General features: G+C 41.6%; 1 protein-coding gene across 1 annotated transcript in view; it reads left to right on the forward strand.

Annotated features, from left to right (window-relative positions):
* The window catches only part of MBD2 (methyl-CpG binding domain protein 2), a 65552-nt gene extending 51418 nt beyond the window's left edge, over positions 1-14134 (forward strand). Inside the window, 4 exon segments of the mRNA XM_032213642.1 lie at positions 1070-1247; positions 11087-11100; positions 11103-11230; positions 13629-14134. Coding sequence (XP_032069533.1) covers positions 1070-1247; positions 11087-11100; positions 11103-11215 — 305 coding nt within the window. The 3' untranslated portion in view covers positions 11216-11230; positions 13629-14134.
* The last annotated feature ends 1147 nt before the right edge of the window (positions 14135-15281 follow it).

Here is a 15281-nt window from a genome sequence, read left to right on the forward strand (position 1 = left end):
AAAACCGGGTAAGGACCGCGGGCGGGCGGGCGCGCCCTTCGCCGTTCCCGGAAGTTACTTACTTCTGGGTTCGGCGACCAACTGGTTCGCAGGGACCGCCGCGAACCGGTTGAAACCCACCCCTGATGAAGGGCTTTATAAGTATACTTTACCATGATCCAATACCATGAAGGGCTTTATCAGGTCCAATACCATGAAGGGCTTTATAAGTATACTTTATAAGTATATACTTTATAAGTATATATGACGGTTGCAGTGTCCTGGGGGGGTGGTGTCATGTGATCACCTTTTAAAAAAGCAAAGTCAGTGAGGGAAGCCAGATTCACTTATCAACCATGTTACTACTTTAACAACTGCAGTGATTTCACTTAACAACGGTGACAAGAATGGTCGTAAAATGGGGCAAAACTCACTGAACACCTGTCTCACTGAGTGACAGAAATGTTGGATTTCCCTGGGCTTGTAAGTCGAGGACTACCTGCATTATATCAATTACAGGCAAGGGTGGGCTTCAAAATTTTAGCAAGGAGTTCTCTGCCTGGTTGCTGGGTGGGCGTGGCCTAGTTGGCCTCCTGCACCACAATAGGGGTGACGTTTTTGCCCTCCCCAGGCTCCGGAGGCTTTCCTTGAGCCTCTGGGAGGGTGAAAACGGCCTCCCCGGGCTCCGGAGGCCCTCTGCCGGCTGGAAACAGGCCCATTTCCGCCCTTCCTGAACTTCCGGTAGGCCCATTTTCTGCCCTCCGTGAGCATCCATGTGCATCCTGCATTTACCTGCATCCAAAATGAGCCGTGTGGGGACTTCTGGGAGGAGTGGGGTGGGTGGGGCCAGCCAGGAGTGGGATTTCGGGGCTCTCTGAACTGCACAGAATCTTAGCTAGAGGTTCTCCCAAACCCCCTGCGAACCCCCTGCAGCCCTCCCCTAATTATAGGGAGAATTTGCTTGTTAACAAACGGAGCTCACGCTAAGCGTTGTCTTGGGGACCGAGATCTTATTGGGCATTTTTTATTGCGAATCCGGCCCTCTGAATATGCCGTGTTTTAATGAGCCACTTTTGCATTCGCTCTCTAGGAGTGGGCCCCGGGAACAGTGACGACACCCTTTTGTCGGCGGTGGCCAGCGCATTGCACACGAGTTCAGCGCCCATCACAGGACAGCTCTCGGCCGCCGTGGAAAAAAACCCAGCGGTGTGGTTAAACACGTCGCAGCCTCTCTGCAAAGCCTTCATTGTTACGGATGAAGACATTAGGTGAGTCCTTCACAGGCCTGGTTCCCTGCCACATGCTGGGCTCTTTTTGGAGATCTACAAAGTCAACATTCCCTCTCTCCTGTTACCTCCCTCTCTTTCCCCTTCCTTCCCTTCCTCCCTTCCTCTCTGTCTCTCTTTCTTCCTTCCCCCTCCCTCCTGCCACCTTACCTCCTTCCTCCCTTTTTCTCTATTCTTCCTTCCTTCATCCTCCTTCCTTCCCTTCCCTTTCCTTTCCTTCCCTTCTCTTCCTTCCTCTCTCCCTCCCTCTCTCCTGCTACCTCCCTCTCTTTCCCCTTCCTTCCGTCCTTTCTTTCTCTCTTCCTTCCTTCCTTCCTTCCCTCCCTCCCTCCCTCCCTCCTTTCCTTCCTTCCTTCCTTCCTCTCTCCCTTTTTCCCTTCTTCTCTCTTGCTACCTCCCTCTCTTTCCCCTTTCCTTCCTTCCCCCCTCTCTTTCTCTCTTTCTTCCTTCCCCCCTCCTGCCACCTTCCCTCCTTCCACCCTTTTTTCTCTATTCTTCCTTCCTTCATCCTCCTTCCTTCCCTTCCCTTCCTTCCTCCCTCCCTCTCTCCTGCTACCTCCCTCTCTTTCCCCTTCCTTCCACCCTCTCTTTCTCTCTTCCTTCCTTCCCTTCCTTCCTTCCTCTCTCCCTCTCTCTCTTCCCTCCCTCCCTCTCTTTCTCTCTTCCTTCCCTTTCCCTCCTGCCACCTTCCTTCCTCTCTCTTTCTCTATTCCTTCCTTCATTCTCCTTCCTTCCTTCCTTCCCTTCCTTCCTTCCTTCCTTTTTCTCTATTCTTCCTTCCTTCATCTTCCTTCCTTCCTTCCTTCCTTCCTTCCTTCCTTCCTTCCTTCCTTCCTTCCTTCCTTCCTTCCTTCCCAGCTTTTGCTGACACAACGTTCACTTCAGGATGGCTCATAAACAAAGAAGTAAATCAGCAGAGCATGCCTTAGGAGTTATGAGAGGGCATATTCCCAATCTTGCACCTCCAAGTCCAATTTGATTATGCTTGCGTTTTTCTTTTTAAATGCTCCATTTACCTCTAGCTTTTAAGACTCAGATCATCTTTTATTACTGCTATCTGTGATTGATTTCCTGCTGATCTCGTGGTAATTGCTGCAAGAAATGTGCTCCTTTAAGAATGGTTAGCTTCTTTAGCTCCGTTTCCCTCTCTTTTCAAAATACCGATACCCGGACTTCAGATATTTATTAATCTCGGGGTTGAGATTATTCTTAAGTGCCTGTTTAAATACTAGCCTTTGAAGTTTTCAAATTGTGAGATGCTGGGCTTTGGGTAAACAAGCATGGTGTTTGTTAGGCGAAAGCTGAGCAATAAAATGCCCACTCCCCCAAATGTTGGATATTTGATATTTTTTGCAAAGCGAAGAAAGAAAAGGGTAGGAATTTCACTCAGGCGTTTTAACAAAAAATAATTACAATCTGATATGGAAAGAGATAGCTTCCTGTAAAAAAAAAAAGATTTTGGAAGTAAACAGGCAGCCTCATTCACCTTTAAAATAGACCAAATCAGAAGCGGGGGTTGCAAACCTTCAGAGGTCTTATGGAAACAGAACCTAGCCCAGGGGTCAGCAACCCACAACTCTGGAGCCGCATGTGGCTCTTTCATCCCTCTGCTGTGGCTCCCTATTGCCCGTCAGGAAAAAGAAAAAGGATGCTGTGCTAGAAGGAGACTCTATGGTGGGGGAACCGGACTTCCAGTCGGCTCCAGAATTGAGCAGGAGGCTTCCGGTTAGGACTGTTGTGGCTCTTTGAGTGTATAAGGTTGCCGACCCCTGACCTAGCCAGACACATGAATATGTAACCCTCAGAGAGAAGTAATGATGTGCCACGGATTTGAATTTGCTTGCAGTGCAAATTCTCTCTCTGTCCCTCCCTCCCTCCCTCCCTCCCTCCATGTATGTATGTATGTATGTATGTATGTATGTATGTATTTCTGATGTTAGAGTTGGGGATTTATCAACATTTGAAAGAGATTAAGCACAAGATAACTGTTTTCCAGTATTTGAGGGGCTGCTACAGACAAGGGCAGATTGGCTTATCCTCCAAAGCACCAGAGGGCAGGAGAAAAAGTAATGGGTGGAAGCTTCTTCAAGACAGATCCAACCTAGAAGTAAGGAGAAATTTTCTGACAGTGAGAACAATTAATCAATGGAATAGCTTGCCTCCTGGTGTTGTGGGTGCCCCATCACTGGAGATTTTTAAGAAGAGATTGGATAACCATTTGTCTGAAATGGTATTGAGTCTTCTGCTTGAACAGGGGACTGGACAAGAAGACCTCCAATGTCCCTTCAGCCCTATGATTCTATGAGATTTGATGTAAGAAATAGCAATATCAATAGCACTTAGTCTTTTATACTGCTTCACAGTGCTTTACAGCCCTCCCTAAGCAGTTTACAGAGTCAGCCTATTGCCCCCAACAATTTGAGTCCTCATTTTACCCACCTCGGAAGGATGGAAGACTGAGTCAACCTTGAGCCTGGTGAGATTCGAACTACCAAATTGCAGGCAGCTGGCAGTCAGCAGAAGTAGCCTGCAGTACTGCATTCTAACCATTGTGCCACTGTGGCTCCTGGCACAGTGGGTGGAAGCTTGTTAAAGACAATTACAACCTAGAAGTAGGGAGAATTTTTTTGACAGTAAGAACAATTACTGGAGTAGCCTGCCTCCCGGAATTGTGGGTCCTCCAAAGTTTTCAAGGAGAGATTAGACAACCATTTGATTGGGATGGTGTAAGGTCTCTGGCCTTGAAGCAGAGGGTTGGACTAGGAGACCCCCAGTTTCCTTTCCAGCCCTATGATTTGATCTTCTATGGAGAGACACAGTGTCAAAAGAATGGAACAACTGGGGAGAAATAGCACTTCTGCTAGTTAGTAGGTTTTCTGGTTTCACCATGTTTAGTTTTTAAACTGTTCCTCCTCCAGCGACCTCTGCTTTTCAGCCAAAGTTGAATCATCAACTACCACTGTTGCTCTCTGGTAGTTGATGATTCAAATCCACACCAAGGTGTGATATCATTAATGGTTCAGCTGCTGAGACATTCTAAAGTTTGGACCTCATCCTTGTACTTGTGATATCACATTGTAGGAGGGGAACTTCTGCAGGCAGCATCAAGTTAGGTTTCTGCATTGGAGGTGTTAGTTTCAATTTTTCAGTCCACCGTGGAATAACTATAGTGATAGTATGGTAATGATGATAAGCCTTTCAGACCTCAAAATACCCTGTTGGTGTTTACAGATATACCAAATTTGCTACTCTGTTACTGTGCTATTTTCACTTCTAAAATTATGCCACCAAGCTTGGATTTGGGGCTTGGACAACCTAAAACTTCGTCTCCTACCATCTGACCTAAGCATAGCACACAAAATTATAGATGAGAACATCCTACCTGTCAATGACTGCTTCAGCTTCAGCCTCAATAATTCACGGGCACACAAGGTACAAACCCCAAGTTAATCTCCCTGAACTCGATTGCAGAAAATACAACTTCAGCAGCAGAGTGGTCAATGCCTGGAATGCTCTACCTGACTCCGTTGTTACATCCTCAAACCTCCATAACTTTAACCTTAAACTCTCTACTGTTGACCTCACCCCATTTCTAAGAGGTCAGTAGGGCGTGCATAAGCGCACCCGCGTGCCTAACATCCCTGTCCTACTGTCCCCATTTATTCCTATCCATTTCCTGTATTCATAATCATGTTTATTCTTACTCCTGTTATCTTGTATATGACTGACAAATAAACAACGAAACGAACGAACTAACTAACTAACTAACTAACTAACTGACCAACTAAACAAACACACAAAACCAACCAACAAACAAACAACACACATAAATAAAATATAAAATGATCAGAAGCCCTGCATTGCACCACAAATACAATGTGAAGTTACACAATTGACACAGGAATAGATTAGTAGTCCTGGATCACCATTTTTCCCAGCTACTAACAATGGGCCAATTTGCTGTGTGGGTGGTGTGTGTGTGTGTGTGTGTAAATTACTTAATTTTTGTAAATTAAAGTTGGGTGGGTCAAATCGGTGTTTTTCAAACTTGGCACTTTCATAGGTATGGACTTCAAACTCCCAGAATTCCCCAGCTGGCATTGGGAACCTCCCCGGGGTTAAATGAATCTCAGTAAGATAAGTTATGAAACTTGTTAAAGATTGATCACTTTTTGGAAATATTTCAACTCAAGAAAAGGATGCAGTTGCATGATCTCTGCTATCCTACCACCCCTCTGTTCCTTTTTTTACTTTCCCCACTTACTTGTGGCTAAGCATTTTTGAGCTTTACCATATCCTGAGCAATGTAATATAAATGTAATAGTTACCACAGCATGGGTTTCTTTCCCCCACATCTATTATTTTTGCCTCCAGCAGAAGACTATCGACTCATAAAATAAACTCTCTAAAGGATCTTTAAAAAAAAAGCATTTCCGATCATCCTGTATTCGCCAGCAGAGGCACTCTAAAACCATAGTTAGAAAATCCACCTTTTTCCGCTATTAAGATTTTCCTGCTGTTAGAGAGTCCATATCTGCTTCTCATTTCTAGCCTGCCATACCATATTATTATATATTATATTATATATATATTATATGATTATATATATTATATTATAGTATATATTATATATATTATATTATATTATATATATTATATTATAGTATAGTATAGTATAGTAATAGTATAGTATATTATAGTATAGTATAGCATAGTATATTATTATATTATATTATATTATATTATATTATAGTATAGTATAGTATAGTATAGTAAGTATACGTATAGTATATTATTATATTAATTATAGTTAGTATAGTATAGTATAGTATAGTATAGTATAGTATAGTATAGTATAGTATAGTATAGTATAGTATAGTATAGTATAGTATAGTATGTGTATATTTGCAATTATGCTGGTCCATACCCTTACTGGGAATCGAATTATTTATTTATCAGCGCAATTGCAACACAAATGTAACAAGGCAACATTAAAAAAAAATGACTTCTGCCTGGATGGCTCCCAGAGTGAGCCGATAGACAGAAAGGGCAAGCAGTATGCTCCCTCCCATATTTTGGGCATACCAGGGATTTTGTGTGTGTTGTGTGTGTGTGGTGTGTGTGGTGTGTGTGTGTGTGTGTGTGTATGTAGTATGTATTGTATGTATGTATTGTGCCATCCAGGCAGAAAGCCATTTTTTTATGTTGCCTTGTTACATTTATGTTGCAATAGTGCTGATAAATAAATAATTCGATTCCCAGTATATATTGAATATGAATATAAATATATATCGGCACGAATGGTTGATTCATTTGCATAGAGGGGGTCTTTTTTTTTTCTCCACACAGTTCTGCTTCTGGAAATTAGGGCTGGAAATCAAGCTGAACACTTTAATGGAGAAATCATTTGCTTCAAGCACAGAACTCTTACAGTATTTAACTTGTAATGATGCTTTTTTCACATGACAGTAATTTATTGAGGGGAAGATGGCTGCTGTCTGGGTTTTTTTAAAAGCTGTATCCCTGATTCTTATAAAATCTATAAGAGAGAAAAGTAGCTCGGTGTCTGTTGTGGGGTTCCTCCTTCGATGCTTCCTCAAAAGATCTGCAACTCTGTTCTTACTTAGAGGAAACCAGTATGTTTCCTTTGGATAGGATGGGGTGGAATGGAAATAGAATAGAATAGAATAGAATAACAGAGTTGGAAGGGGCCTTGGAGGTCTTCTAGTTCAACCCACTGCTTAGGCAGGAAACCCTACACCACTGATTAATTGTTCTGTCAAGAAATTTCTCCTCAGTTCTACATTGCTTCTCTCCTTGATTAGTTTCCATCCATTGCTTCTTGTTCTGCTTCTGATGCTTTGGAGAATAGTTTGACTCCCTCTTCTTTGTGGCAGCCCCTGAGATACTGGAACACTGTTATATGTCTCCCCTAGTCCTTCTTTCCATTTAAACTAGACATACCCAGTTCCAGCAACCATTTTTTAAAAATGTTTTAGGCTCCAGTCCCCTAATCATCTTTGTTGCTCTTCTCCTGCACTCTTTCTAGAGTCTCCACATCTTTTCTACATCACGGTGACCAAAACTGAATGCAGTATTCCAGTGTGGCCTTACCAAGGCATTATAAAGTGGTATTAACACTTCATGTGATCTTGATTGTATCCCTCTGTTTATGCAGCCTAGAACTGTGTTGGCTTTTTTGGCAGCTGCTGCACACGGCTGGCTCATATTTAATTGGTTCTCCACTAGGACTCCAAGATCCCTCTCCACAGTTACAGGAGGTGGCAAGTGTGGTCACCTCATGGCTGCTGCTGTGTTGCAATAGTTTCAGGGAGGGCTTATTTTTGGAGATGACTTATTTTCGGAGAGGGCTTATTTTAGCACATGTGCTCAAAAGCCTAATTGGGCTTATTATCCAGGGAGGTCTTATTTCAGGGAAACTTACAGGATAGCTTTTTTATCCAGTCCTCAGCTTTATACTTTACAGAAATATCCTTTATATTGCCTAGCTGTTGCTTAAAAATAAATCTCATTCATCAGTTTTGACATGCTCTGCCCCCAAACACTACTAAAATATGGCTCTGGGTAATATGCCATATGGAAGATAAAAATAAAGTTCTGTAAACAGCAACGTATAGCACTTCTATGTATTAATCTTTTTTTTTGTTTTGTTTTTACCAAATACATTTACAGTCTCGGCATGCAAATAATCCAAGTTGTTGTTTTTTGTAATAAACCACAAAAAATAAATCTTAGTAATATCTTATCCGTGATAAAAAAAAACATTAGCATTTGAAAAGCATTCAGTTCTTTTAAGCTGCAATGCAGTGGGGGGTGGGAAGACTTAAATTATCTCACATTTAGATATGTGGATTCATCTAAATCCATTCCATGGCTTCCTTTTTTGTAGCTTTCCACTCTAACGTTTGATCTCTAATTTAAAAATAAAACCAAGAGATCTTTTTTGTACTTTTCAAAGACTTGTACAGGTTGCCCCCCTTGGTTAACTAGGATTGGAAACTATCATTAGATGGAAATCTACATGGTTATAAACTGAAAAACCATGTAACCATATTAAGTGAGAATCTCACATATTCCATTCTTTCTTTTAGCTTTCTTTTCCTTCCCTTCCCCTTCCCCTTCCCTCCCCTTCTTTTCTCTTCTCTTCTCTTCTCCTCTTCTCTTCCATTCCATTCTCTTTTTTCCTTCCCTTCCCTTCCTCTCCCCTCTTAAATTTTGTTTGTATTTATGTTCACCTCACCATAGAATAGAATAAAATTCTTTATTGGCCAAGTGTGATTGGACACACAAGGAATTTGTCTGATGCAGATGCTCTCAGTGTGCATAGAAAGACAAGATACATTCATCAAGAATCATAAGGTACAACATAATGATAGTCATAGGGTACAAATAAGCAATCAGGAAACAATATCAATATAAATCATAAGGATACAAACAACAAAGTTACAGTCATGCAGTCATAAATGGGAGGAGAATGATCGGAATGATGAGAAAACTAATGGTAGTAGTAATGCAGCCTTAGAGCTGGAACACACTCTATGCCCCAATAGCCTCATGGTGGACTTCCTTTATTTATCTAGATTTTCCTATTTGAACAGTACTAGAACTGATATTCCTTCTGCTTTTCATCTCAACATGGAGCAGTTATTACATCCTTGCAGAATCTCATATAGGTATCTGTCTTGGTTTAGGTTCCATGCTTCCAAATTCAGATAGGCAGCTGTCAGAGGTAGGCCTTATTGATTCAAGGCTCTCTATTAGGTAAATTATAATTTATTTCTCTTATAGAATCTGATCTTTGATGAGTTCTGAAAAGGTATTCAAGGCCTTGCTTTATAAAATATTTCATAGATATTGGGTTTTAAAATTTTATTTTATTATCCAGTTTATACCACCTCACTCTTTGACAATTCTAGGCAGTTTACGGATAAAAAGAAAAATGATACATGCAAAAAGAAATAACAGCCAATCAGAAGAACAATAAACCAAGCATAACTAAAGGAGGCTTCACAACTGTACTATCTCAAGGCCTGGGAGAACAACCAGAGTTTTAGAAATGCATAGAATCATAGGCATGGAAAAGACATTGGAGGTCTTCTAGTCAAGCTTCCTACCTAATGCCAGAGACCTTATATCATTCCAGACAAATGGGTTGTCCAATTTTGAAAGCCTCCAGAGATAGAGCACTTACAAATCAAGTAAAGTGCAGGAATATAAAGTGAGGTTATTTGGTCAAAGTTAAAAATGTATATTGTATTTTGTTGTTCCTGGTAACTCTTAATGGATTTTTTTGACTATGACAAATAGAATTGTAAAGAGTCATTTATAGTTAATCGGGGAAGGATGTTCCTTTGTTGTAATTTTTGAGAGAAAATGATGTTACTGTGTTAAAAATAAAGGAAAGGAATATAAACTAGTTTATTTGATTAAGGTTGCAATATATAATTATTGTTTCTTATCACAGTTAATAGATTCTTCTTGACTAGAGTTAAATGAGGAGATTTTTAGAATCTGTGTACATATGAGATAAGATTATATTGAAGAGTATAAATAAATAGATAAATAAATAGATAAGGGACAGTGTGGCTCAGTGCTAAGACACTGAACTTGTTGATGAGAAAGGTTGGCAGTTCGACAGTTTCAATCCCTAGCGCCGCATAATGGAGCGAGCTCCCGTTTACTTGTCCCACTTCTGCCAACCTAGCAGTTCGAAAGCATGTAAAATGCAAATAGAAAAATAGAGGGACCACCTTTGGTGGGAAGGTAACGCGTTCCGTGTGCCTTTGGCATTTAGTCATTCAGCCACATACCATGGAGACATCTTTGGACAGTGCTGGCTCTTTGGCTTTGAAACGGGATGAGTATCGCCCCTAGAGTCGGGAACAACTAACACATATGTGCAAGGGGAACCTTTACCTTTATTTTGTTGTGGTATTAGAGAACATAATAAGTTATTGCAATTGTTTTTATTTGTCATGATGAAGGTGGAAGTTGTTTATGTATCATTTTTCATACACATACACACACCACACAGAGAGAGGAAGAGAGAGGGAGGGAGGGAGGGAGGGAGAGAGAGAGAGAGAGATAAATGCAGTAGATACAGATACATACTACATACCCTTAATATCTAATACTATATATAGAGAGAGTATTTTTTAACTTTATCTCTTTCTACTCCTTTATATTTTTCTTGGTTTCTATTAGTTTTTATCTTTGCAATGGAAAACTTTAATAAAAGTACTATTAAAAAACCTGTAGCACAACTTCAAAGTGGTTTTCTTAGCTATGCTAAATCTCCCCAAGGTTGCAGAGGCTATGTAGACGGCGGAGATTCGAATGGGTGCATTGGGAATTCTCAAACTTAAAAATGCGAGCTGATCGCCAAATGAGCTTTTCAATTTCTAGAAAAATAATTGCTGGATGATGTCAATTTTTTCCTGGGGGAAAAATGGTTCTTGAAAAGATGAGGCTAGTTCATCAAGTTTCTTGCTCTCTTCACCTCCCCCACAAACTTTCTAGCTGCTTTGTTAGGGAGAGTATATTTTAATTTCAAATAAACAGGGGACTAGTTTTCCCCTTGGGAAAGGCATTGTGTTTGATGTTGGGTGTTCTCCGTTACCTGAATGTTTCTGCAGATGTAAAGCATTGCTTTATGTGTGATTTACCCAGCGAGAAGGATGTGTCTTAGCACTTAGTGCTTCCACGGCAGAGTACTGAGGCTGGTTGGCTGACCGTTTTTTGCATTCCATGTTCGCTTGAACCCAAAGCCTTCCCTGATGGTTTCTTGCATTGTTCAACAGGAAGCAAGAGGAGCGAGCAAACAGGTACGAAAGAAACTGGAGGAGGCACTGATGGCAGATATCTTGTCCCGGGCTGCGGATGCACCAGAAGTAGATGAGGTTGAAATGGACAATGGAGAAGAGGCATAAGAATTAAATAATCAGGTACAGTCCAAGCTTAGGGGGAGGGGGGGAGTAGTGGGATGATATAGATATATACTCTCTTTTCTTCTTTTCTTCCCTCCCTCCCTCTCTCCTCTCTCTCTCACTCATAGGGCTGAAAGCCCTATGAAGCGGTATATAAGTCTACTGCTATATCACTCTCTCACACACATTTCTTTAATGCACCCTTCTCCCTCCCTCTCTACATCTCTTCTTTCTCTCTCCCCTCCCTTCATAAATCTGCATGTTTCCATCTCTCATCTCCTCCATCTCTCCCCCCTCTCGCTCTCACACCACACATTTCTTTATACACCCTTCTCCTCCCTTCTCTCTCTCTCCCTGCTCTCTCCACACATCTCTTTATATACCCTTGTCCTTCCTCCCTCCCTCGTCTCTCTCTCTCACCCACACACATCTCTTTAAATCTACGAGACTGTCTTTTGCCACATACCTCCCTAAGACCGTAGATCGCACAGGATGGGCCTTCTCAGGTGCCATCAGCTGGGCAATGTCACTGGCGACGCCTCGGGTAGGGCCTTCTCAGTTTGCCGCTCCGGCCCTAGGAATGATCTACCCCCAGAGATGGACTCTACCCACTCTCATGCCTTCCGAAAAGCTATCAAAACCTGGCTTTCCGGCAGGCTTGGGGCTGTTGAACCTCTTGATTGAGGTCCAGCCCGCTTAGACTGCGGGCATGTTGTGTTCTTTAATTTGTGTGTCTTATTTGTTTAATCCTCTCTTAATATTTCTTATTTCTGTAAGCCGCCCGGAGTCCTCGGGATTGGGCGGCCTATAAATTCAATAAATGGAAATGGAATGGAATACACCTTCTCCATTCCTCCCTTCCTTCTCCTTTCTCTTTCTCCCTCCCTCTCTCCTATCTCTTTCCCTCCCTCCCTCTCTCCACTTCCCCCTCCCCCTCTCCTCTCTCCCCACTTCCCCCTCCCCCTCTCCTCTCCCCCTCCCTCTCTCCTCTCTCCATCTCTCCCCTCTCTCTCACACACATCTCTTTAATACACCCTTCTCCCTCCCTCTCTACCTCTCTTCTTCTCTCTTCCTTCCCTTCATAATCTGCATGTTTCCCTCTCATATGGCCACCCTCTCCCTCTTCTCCTCTCCCTCTCTCACTCACACACACATCTCTTAATACACCCTTCTCCATTCCTCCCTCCTCTCTCCTTTCTCTTTACCACTCCCTCTCTCCTCTCTCTTTCCCTCCCTCCCTCTCTCCTCTTCCCCCCTCTCCTCTCTCCCCCTCCCTCTCTCCTCTCTCCCTCTCTCTCCTCTCTCTCTCAAACACACCTCTTTTTAATACATCCTTCTCCCTCCTCCCTTCCTCCCTAATCTGCATGTTTCCATCTCTCAAATGGCCACCCACCTCCCTCCCTCCCTCCCCCCTCTCTCTCACACAGACACACACCTTTTTAATACACCCTTCTTCCTCCCTCCTCTCTCCCTCCCTATCTCCCTAATCTGCACCTATCCATCTTTCATATGGCCACTCAACTCACAAACAAGTGACTTTGGGTAGCACACAACAAATCTTTTTTCCCTTATATTTTGAATTCCATGTAGTGGGGAAGGGCAAGGGATTAAAAAACATATTTCTGAGCGGCTGCAAAATTCCGGGTTAGAAAAATCCTCCTCCGAATGCTTAGCAGCCATGCATTTGAAACCGACCCTAAACAGAAACAGGTCTAGGTTCATCTTCCCCTATTTAAAAGTTTTTTTTTTTAAAAAAAAAGTGTGTTCGGTGTAACAGTTTAAAAAATGAGAGCAAATCCCCAGAAATGCTTTATTGCAGTGCCCCTAGATGAGGAGAGAGAGGAAAAAATACCATTATGATGTATGATGGACTCCGACCCCTTTGACTAAGCTTATTTAGTCTGAAGCCTCCAGTGTTTACGGGCCCTGTTTGTCTGGCACAATGGCTACCAATTCTGAAGAATTCCCTTTGAGCATTTCCCCGGTGCGGCCTATCTGCTCATCCACTTATTTATCTGCAGGCAGTGCCTCATTTCTTGCGCCAGACAAGAGGCAGATGGGACTCCCCTTCCAGTTTCCCCCCTCCCTCCTTTCAATTTCTGTAAGAAATAACAGGAACTTAAGCCAGTGACAGCTCAATCTTTCTGCGCGCGCCCATTGAGTTCCGTTGGACTAATTTTCAGCCGAACGAGAAGAGAAGAATGAGAGAAGTGGTTTTCTGTAGAAAATTGAGGCTCTTGGCAAGTTCAGTTAAACTGCCACAGCCATCTTGAGATTCCGGAGTACATAAGAAGCTCGTTTTAGGCTTTCGGGGATTGGCCGTGTTGTAGCTTTTGATTTGAAAGAACAATTATACGTCATTTAAAACATCATCATTCATTCTCTTTCCTCTCCTTTTTTTTGTTTTGTTTTACAGGTACTTAAAAAAAAAGAGAAAGAGACTCCCAGATAAAAATTTCTGGAAATTGGAAGCGCTTTTATGCTTTCCGTTGGTCTTTTGTGATAGAAGAAAGAAGACCTCTGCACATTTATATAGCTTTCTAATAGCATTAAAAACCAATGCCCTTTTTCGGCTCTTATATATTATTATTATTGTTATTTATTATCCTATTTTTGATGTACATATCTTGTTAAGAAAAGAAAGAAAAAAGGGGAAAAGAAAAGAAAGAAAAACCCTACTCTTTTTTGTGTCTTACGACTTCAAAAGTCTTTTTATTTTTATTTTATCCGTTTGGTGACGTCAAAAAATTCCTGAAGATGGAAGCTGAGCTTTTGCGATGCCAAGTTGGTGATCTTGTAGCGACGGACTTTCAAGCACTAAATAATGAGAATTCTTCTTCTTTTTATGTGTGCGGGTTTTTTTTTTTTTTACAAGAATAGATCAGGAAAACAGATTGATTCCCAGTTAAAAAACTAAACCAAGGAAAGAAATTGTGTCATGATTTCTTGTACATATTATATAAAAGATTTTTTTTTATACTGGAACTGAATGGAAGGAATCTATCAATTGACCCATCATCATTCTCTAAAGAGAAATAAATACATTTATTTCAGAGCAATTACAATTTTTAGAGTAATGTACTATAATTTAAGGCAAAGCTCTTATCTCTATTACTGTGCATTAGGCAGAGATAACTATTGTTCAGTGAAACTATAGGGAATACCGAATGTCAAGCTGCTAAAGCCTTTGTAAGTTTATTGGGAAATTTATTTGCACTCTGACCAATTACGGAAGCACTTCGATGAGTGTGCCAATTTTCCCACACCAGATATGGAGCCTCCGTCCTCCTTTTTTGTAAAATGGGGAATCACGACCTACCTCACAGGGTTGTTGTGAGGATGAGCTTAATAAAAAAAAGGAAAGTATTTTTTCAATGAACTGGTTTTCCCAAATGAATAGAACATGGATACACGGAAAATGAAGATGATTATATTTGTATAATAGTAAGATGATTGATAGGCTAGCCTTGAGTTCACTGGCGTTTATTCATCAAAGAGGATAATGACATTGTCGCCAATTCCAAGTAACACCCCTAATGAAGAAAACTCCGAAGCTGAGTTTCCTCAAAGCTCCATTTTATTAGAGATGTCATATTATCTTTACACATCTCGAGAAAACCCGAATCTGAAAGCTTCCAGGTTTTTCCCCACCCAAACGGAAAGTTCAAGTCCCTGCCCAGCACCCACATGTCCATCATATGGTCCATTCAAGTACCGTCCCAACTGGAGATGCCTCCCAGTCACACCACTCCAGGTGCAGGGCAGGATGACCTTGACTCTCTGAGAAAGGAATGTTATTTTTGACTATTATCTCCCATACTCCATATACTCCCCCCCCCACCCAGTTTATCACAGCCATTAAATTTGGCATGCAAAAGATGGCTTCCAGGCCCCTGACAGATATATTCAATTTTCAGTTTAAAAGTTGATAGTAGTTTAGATAGATGACAAATTGATAGGTATTCTTCAATACAGCCATTGACCAGATCACAAGCAATAAGAATAGGAAATTGTCTATATGACAAGGTAACCCTAGCTCCTGTCAGCCAAAGAATTCTACCTGGCAGGG

This window comes from Thamnophis elegans, chromosome 3, assembly GCF_009769535.1.
Source record: "Thamnophis elegans isolate rThaEle1 chromosome 3, rThaEle1.pri, whole genome shotgun sequence".
Lineage (NCBI taxonomy): Eukaryota > Metazoa > Chordata > Lepidosauria > Squamata > Colubridae > Thamnophis > Thamnophis elegans.